This window comes from Aulonocara sp. 'chitande type north' Nkhata Bay, linkage group LG6 (genome assembly GCF_057382095.1).
Source record: "Aulonocara sp. 'chitande type north' Nkhata Bay isolate Kocher_YH1m ecotype deep benthic linkage group LG6, A_spYH_male_GT1.1, whole genome shotgun sequence".
NCBI lineage: Eukaryota > Metazoa > Chordata > Actinopteri > Cichliformes > Cichlidae > Aulonocara > Aulonocara sp. 'chitande type north' Nkhata Bay.
In genome coordinates this window covers 1124917-1132743 of record NC_141349.1, presented here as the reverse complement: position 1 = coordinate 1132743, position 7827 = coordinate 1124917, and the positions used below count along the sequence as shown (strand labels likewise).

The 7827-nt window shown below is 41.8% G+C and overlaps 1 protein-coding gene across 1 annotated transcript; it reads left to right on the top strand.

Moving 5' to 3' along the window:
- Nucleotides 1-2158: 2158 nt before the first annotated feature.
- LOC147326964 (uncharacterized) lies at nucleotides 2159-7449 on the top strand. The gene has a single exon (XM_086294561.1). It carries the CDS (start codon nucleotides 3249-3251, stop codon nucleotides 4035-4037), a length of 789 nt encoding a protein of 262 aa, XP_086150687.1. The 5' UTR covers nucleotides 2159-3248; the 3' UTR covers nucleotides 4038-7449.
- Nucleotides 7450-7827: the final 378 nt, after the last annotated feature.

The following is a 7827-nucleotide window of genomic DNA, read 5'->3' as shown; positions in this document are numbered from 1 at the left end:
TTCCTGGCCTTTGAGTCTGTTCACTATGGGCGTCTCATTCTGGGTGTTATGGAAAATAAAATCACTCAGTCACTAACCAAAGTTTCTGTAGGAGAACAGAATTTACTGAATGAGTCAGAAATTTTTTGGAAAAAGCAAACAAAAACATTTACAACTTTAACATCTTACTACAACATCAGTGTTGTAGTAAGACCGTGCAGCTGCTAAACCAGCTGGACGATGGATATATATATATATATATATATATATATATATATATATATATATATATATATATATATATATATATGTCAAGGGCGTAGATTTGGCATGGACGAAAGGGACATGTCCCCACCAATAATTTGATCTCTTCGAGTAAAGAAAAACAAACCTGATAGAAAGAAATAACGATCTGTCAGCGTCTCATTCACCCAGCGGAGCAGAAAGAGTTAAATTACGTTCTCTACTGGAGTCCTACGTCATGTGACAAATATGGCCAATGTGATTGGCTGAGCCTTTCAGGGAGCTCTGTTTAGTAGTGATGTGCGATACGACTGATTTCCTTTCCGATCCGATACCAAGTACTATTCAGGGTGGTGTCGACGATACTGATCTGATACCGATACTTTGTACAAAACCTTATTTTATTTATTGTATCTCAAATTATAGCGTCGTAACGATTACAGGACATCAGATTACTTGTTCTTATCACTTAATAATGCAGAGTTCATCATATAGAAATAAAAAACCTGAAGTTGTGGCTACTTGAACACGTTGCCTGCCTGCAGCACTAAAGGACTCTGTGAGAGACGTCTGTCTCGCCCTAGCAGCACCTGTCCTCCTCTTCAGTTCGCCTCAACATACGCTCGTCATATTCTGTGATATGATTTACTTTGAGGTGTTTGACAAGGTTAGTGATGTTGCCACAACCATACATGCCAACCCTCCCAATTTTTCTGGGAGAATACCGAATTTCAGTGCCCCTCCTGAAAATCTCCCGGAGCCACCATTCTCCCGAATTTTTCCCGATTTTCCACCCGGACAACAAAATTGAAAAACCATATCCCAGAATTCATAGGGCGGCCCAGCCAATTCCAGTTTCCAACAACGGCGGCAGCGACTTAGTTTTAATATTACTCTTATTTCTCTTTCTGGGTCGCAAAAAAACTTTTAACATATTTTCAGGTGAGAATGTAGCTGTGTAAACTTCAAATATCTGAAGTTTACACAGACCCGCGGTCTTTCACTACTCGGGTTAAACATGATATATAAGTCACTTAGAAAACTTAAAAATGTTCTTGTTTGGCTTTTTCAGTGTTTTATTTGTTCGTGATTAAATTGGTTTGGCTGAGATTAAAGTTATTAGATTAGATTAATTTAAATGTAACTTTCTTAATCCCTCGGGAGGGTTCCTCCGGGTTTTTCACACAGCTGAATAAAACTAATTAAACAAAGTGTGAGACGGTCGAGAGTTTACGTCAGCGCCCGGTTATATTTTAGAGAGCAAGAAGCAGACGGCAGAGTTTCACTCCACCGAGGGAGCTCGTGAGGTACTACCCGGCTTTCTTTAGACCGTGAAGGCCGGGTCCTCAGGTGGAAGCAGCTTCTGAATTTGGACACCCCCGCTGTTTCCAGGCCGGCCAATAATAACAGTGACATTTAACGTATTTTATCTGATAAATAATCACTGTAAAATGTATTTATCCCCCCCAACAGCCCTTTTGAATGTCTCCCTGATTCTGAGGTCTCAAGGTTGGCAAGTATGGCCACAACACCTCACTTTTTTGCCACATGTATCGCAAACCACGTCTCAGCTGTTTGTGGAGGTAAAATACGTCCAAACAATTATGTTTAGCTATTGTTGTGAGTGCGCACGCCAGCGGCTGCGAGACATTTATACAGCCGTATTTCGCACATGACTATGAAAGGCGGAAGAGGAAGTAGTTCCTGAATGTAGACAATCCAAATGTTATAGCTTCTTTCCACTGTGTTCCTGTTAATGATAAACTACAAATTTACCCTAAATTACTAAAATATCGATATTTTACTGTGAGAATCGATTCAAGAACATAAATGACTGGTATCGGAGGAATCGATATTTCAGGATCGATCCGCACATCACTACTGTTTAGTTTTAGCAGCAGCAAGCCTGCGCTGCAAAGACCTGCGAGGAGGAGAGGAGGACGGCAGCGAAGAGGAAGAACCTGGATATAAGAAAGTGTTTTTCAGCTCACTGAGTTAATCGGGGCAATAGTGCCTCAAACGTTGCATCATTTTGCTGAGAGATCTTTTACTTTGTGGTCATCTTAGACGAGTAGTTTTATGGACAAAAACCAGCAGGTCACTCAGTGTTCCCTTAGTGCCAATGTATAACAGATGTTGGTGTACTATAACTGAAGTAATGTTGTTAAGTCCTTAAAGTCATATTCTTTTATTGTCATGACTGTATTTGAAGCTATTTTTATTTTAGTATGATACCTGATTTATATGGAATATGGCTGAAGTAAACTAAAGCCTGAAATACTCAGTCGTTTGTTTAATAGTACTTTAACATTATATAATTCACATATAAAACTATGAATTGTAATTTTAAATGGTTTAAAAACACGTAGAATAGCATATGTAGGCAAGTATATTTCTCCTTTTTTGTTAATCAAGAAGGAAAAACAAAAAACAAAAACAGGGCAGGGTTCGGTGGTTGAATCATCCGTCCCCACCAATGCCCAAACCAAATCTACGCCCTTGATATATGTATATTTTTAAACCTGGACCCTCAGTAGCCGGTTACTAAGATTAAGTGAAGTACCCTTTGAAGTAACCTCTGCTGATGATCAAAGGAGCTTGCAAAGAAAAGCGTCTGGACTTTTTTAAGTTGCTTGAAGACGTTTCACCTCTCATCCGAGAAGCTTCTTCAGTTCTAAGGTCAAATGGTGGAGAGTCCCAGATATAAACCTAGTGGGAGTGACCCCCCACAGAGAGACAAAAGGATTGTGGGACGAAAGGGAGAGGTAAGTGACGGAAGTGACGGACAAGGTAAGCGACTCATGTTGTAACTGACGTCAGACGCCGGAGATTTTGGCGCAAAATTAAAGCAAATGGTAGTTTAGATTTGAACAAATTCATTTAAGCTTCAGCATTACCAAATACACTTATCAATTGTCTTATAACTAACACTATTTGTCTAAATAATCTCCAACACCCTGGAGAACAACGAGGAGAGTTTAGAGACTCTCCAAGATTATATTGATCAGTGCTTTCAGGATCTCGTGATGAAGAAGACCCCGTGTGCAGCTTCCCCGGCCAAACCTGAGACGCCGTCGTCGAAAAGACAACGCCAGGCAGATTCCCCCGGCTCAACATCGCCACCCGGCAAAGATATTGCCGACATATTGGAGTCAATCGACAAGCGATTGTCCAGTTTCGACGCAAGGCTGTCCTTGGTGGAGATTCTTCACCGAGAATTTAAATGCTTGCAAGAATCCCTGGAGTACAGCCAGCAGCAGGTGGAAACGCTTGCTGCTGAAAATGCCACGCTAAGGGAGTCGGTGAAATGTCTCACAGATAATGTTACCCAGCTCAATAGAGAAAATAAAAAAATAAAAGAAACAGTTATCGATCTACAAGCTCGTAGCATGCGTGATAATCTGGTATTTTCTGGTATTCCAGAAGCCGCTGGAGAGGACGCGGAGACCACGGTAAAAAGCTTCATCAAAACCCACCTGAAGCTGCCGGAGGACACTGTGAAGAACATCGTCTTCGATCGGGTACATCGCCTCGGCCCCATTCGGGCTACGGCCGGGAGACCACGTCCTATCGTGGCCAAATTCGGCCACTTCAAACAAAAGCAACATGTGAAAAGCCGCGGCAGGGAATTAAAAGGAACGGACTTCAGCGTGAACGACCAGTTCCCCAAAGAGATCTTGGAACGACGCAGGGTCCTCTTCCCAATCCGACGCGGCTTCATCCAGAAGGGCTCCCGCGCTGTCATCGCTGTGGACCGGCTGTACGTGGACGGACAGCTCCACCGCGACCCCAACATCACTCCGTGGCTGTATTAACCTCACACCAGATAAGAATCAGCTACACCATTTCCCTATCCACTCACACTAACTTGCATTAACATCTGTTTAACTTACCAGTATCAAATCGCATCTTAAAGTGTGATTTCATAGCAGAATTAACACCGTCACTCTCCGTCAGTGATTTAATTGGAATGTTTACGTTTTGTTTTGTTTTTTTTCTTCTCGTTTTTTTTTCCCTCTCTTTTCCCCCTCTTGGTTTTATGCTGCTCACCCCTGTCCTTGGTTTCTTTCTTTATTCCTTTCACTGCCTCGATCACCTGCTTCGACACTCATCCACAAACATCCTTTATTTCGACACATACGCACCATGCGCTCAACGGCAGCACATTTACATCAGTCAGACAGCGCACACAGTCATATAAGATACACACACACTTAAGCCAAGCCTACTCATATTAGTAACTATGCATACACAAAGTCAGACTCAGGGAGCATCTCGCCACACATTTTTTCTCTCTCTCCTTCTCTTTATTTATGAACAAGTGACGTACTCTCTCCACCTGGCTAAGCGACGCACACAGCATACATCCCTAGTTATACACAAACATCTATGGGTGCACTAAAGTTCGTTACATGGAATGTAAATGGAGCTGGCTCCAGAGAAAAGAGGTTAAAAATATTTAACCAACTCAAAAAACTACAGGCAGATGTTGTCCTATTACAAGAGACCCACAGACCTCTTAGAGGTTCGAATGAACTTAAAACACCTGAGTTTCCTAATGTGTTCTCAGCTTGTTATAATTCTAGACAAAGGGGAGTAGCAATTTTAATACATAAAAATATTAATTTCACAGTACTCGATACAGTTATAGATCCAGAGGGCAGATTCTTAATCATTAAACTATCTATACTTGATAAAAAGCTATGTATTGCAAGTGTATATGGTCCAAATGTTGATGATCCCTCATTCTTTCACGGTTTTTTTCAGTGCACTCTCTGAACACTTAGATGGCACACTTGTTCTTGGAGGCAACCTCAACCTTGGACTAAATGAAGACATGGATAGGCTCAATACAGCGGGAACTCAGCGTAATTGGCAGTCCACAAATATAATCAAACAGTATATGAGCGACTTTGGTCTTTGCGATGCATGGCGCTCCCCTCACCCCACCAGTAAGGAATATACTTTTTTCTCACATGTTCATCACTCCTACTCTCGTCTGGATTATTTTTTGGTCAGCAGCTCACTGCTGAACGACATTTCAGACACTGAGATTCACCCTATAGCTGTCAGCGATCATGGTCCTGTATCTTTAACACTAATGCACAAGAATAATACTACGCCAAGAAAAAACTGGAGATTTAATATATCACTACTTAAAGATGAAGACTTTATTAAATATTTTAAAAAAGAGTGGACTTCATATTTGGACTATAATGACACTCCCGGAACATGTTAACTGGAAATTTCTATTTGCAACTTTACACAAATTTGGTTTTGGATCCTCTTTCATAAACTGGTTAAAAATATTATATAATTCCCCAACAGCTTGTGTTAGAACAAATGACCAGACATCCTCCAGCTTCTGTCTCTTGAGGGGCACCAGGCAGGGATGCCCACTCTCCCCTTCACTGTTTGCAATTTTTATTGAACCACTAGCAGCAGCAATTAGACAGAATTCAGTAATTAAGGGCATAAAATGCAAGAACGTGGAACACAAAATCAGCCTTTATGCGGATGATGTGTTACTCTTTCTCCAAAATTCACAAACCAATATCTCTGGGGTGATTGAATTGATAAACTCTTTTGCAAGAATATCAGATTACTCAATTAACTGGTCAAAATCTACAGTTCTACCGATTAATTGCTCCCTCCATAATTCCTCTTCTACACCACTGCAATCGGGAAATACAAAATATTTAGGTATTAATGTTTCTCCCAAGCTTGCAGATCTAACTAAATTAAACCATATCCCACTTTTAAAGAAGGTAGAAGATGATCTGGCGAGATGGAAATGTCTACCCATATTACTCATGGGAAGGGTTGCCGCTATAAAAATGATGGTCTTACCAAAAATAAATTATTTATTCTCAATGATCCCAACTAAACCGCCACAAGATTGGTTCAGATCTCTAGATTCATGTATGTCCAAATTCCTTTGGAAAAATAAACCCCCACGTATAAGCTTAAAAACACTACAAAAGACCAAGGATAAAGGAGGACTAGAACTGCCTAACTTTCAGCACTACTTCTTAGCCAACAGGCTTCAGTTTATCTCAGGATGGTTAAAACATACCCTCTTAGATGAACCTTGGCTAGATGTAGAACAAGCACTTTGTAATAATCTAGAGATCTCAAACCTACCATTTATCAGCTCAAACATCCAACGACATGAATGCTTTAAAAGCATCAACATCAGCGCTTCTCTGACAACATGGTGGGAGTTTCTAAAATTGACAGCGTCTTCATTAATCCCATGCAAACGTACACCTATCTGGAACAACCCTGACATATTACAAAACAATAATATGATAAACTTTTCAGATTGGAGTGGTAAAGGAATCAAATATTTAGAACATATACTAGAAGGAACAGAATTTATTTCATTTGACGGACTAGTTACACAATATGGGATCAACAAGAAAAGATTTTTAGAATATCAACAAATTAAATCCATAGTAAAAAAGAAATTTAAACTGGGTCAAGTTGAACTACAAACACCACCAAGTGTGGTTCAATTTCTTACTCTTAAAACCCCCAAATTACTATCCAAAATATACAGAATGCTTTCTAAAACAGATGAATCAATATCACTTCCTATTGCAAAATGGGAAGCAGATTTATCAGTTAACTTAGACCTAAACTTCTGGTCTCAGATTTGCTTAAAAACCTTTCATCTAATTAGAAATCCCAGTCTTCAATTAATTCAATACAAAATATTACATAGAGTGCACTATACAGGTCATTGGATGTTCAAGATGGGCTTTACGTCTACCAACAACTGCTCACACTGCCAAACCAATTCACCGGACAATTATATCCACGCTCTTTGGTTCTGTCCACCAGTTCAGAAGTTTTGGCGCGAGATATGTGAAGACTTATCGAAGTGTCTGAAATGTAACATTCCAACTTCCCCCTTAGTGTGTTTGTTGGGCAGCTTAGATAATGTCACTTCAGAAAAGAATATCGCCCATATGGATTTCACTGCCCTATGCATAGCCAAGAAAACAGTCCTCATGAACTGGAAAAATAAAAATAATCTTAATTCTAACCAATATAGAAATTATCTATTAGATTACATTAGTCTTGATACAGCCTCTGCCACCACATCAGATCAATTGCTCTGGGCTCCTTTGATCAGCTCCATCACCTAGTGGGGGTGGGGGTCATAGTTTGGTCCCACCTTCACTGTTGTGATTGGTGTGGGGGTAGGGACAGGCTTAGGGCGTCGGGGGGTTCCCCGGAGGCGTCTTCCTTGGGGGGCTAAACCCGGGGTAGCGGTCATGTCCGGTTAGGGGCTCTGTTGGCTCTCAGGTGACTGTTTCCTCGCGGCTGCGTGCAGCGGGACTAGGGGAGGGTCTGTGCTGACGGACGTGGGTTACTGACCTGGTAGCCTGGCTGCCCCTGGGTGGGTCCGGGATGGGCGTGAGGTTCTGGGGGCGCTCCGTCTCTGGGCTGGGGCCCGGGCCGAGCCTCGGGGGCTCGGGTCCTGGTTGGTGTGTTGCCGGGGTTGTGGGCGGGTGGGTGCATGGGGGCCCAGCCCTGGAGCAGGGTGCCGCCGGTGCATCGAGCCACCTGGGGGGCTCTTCAACTGGTGGGGAAGAT

What these genes read in the sequence shown, in the direction of transcription:
- LOC147326964 (XM_086294561.1), top strand. Translation starts at nt 3,249, where the DNA reads ATGAAGAAGACCCCGTGTGCAGCTTCCCCGGCCAAACCTGAGACGCCG.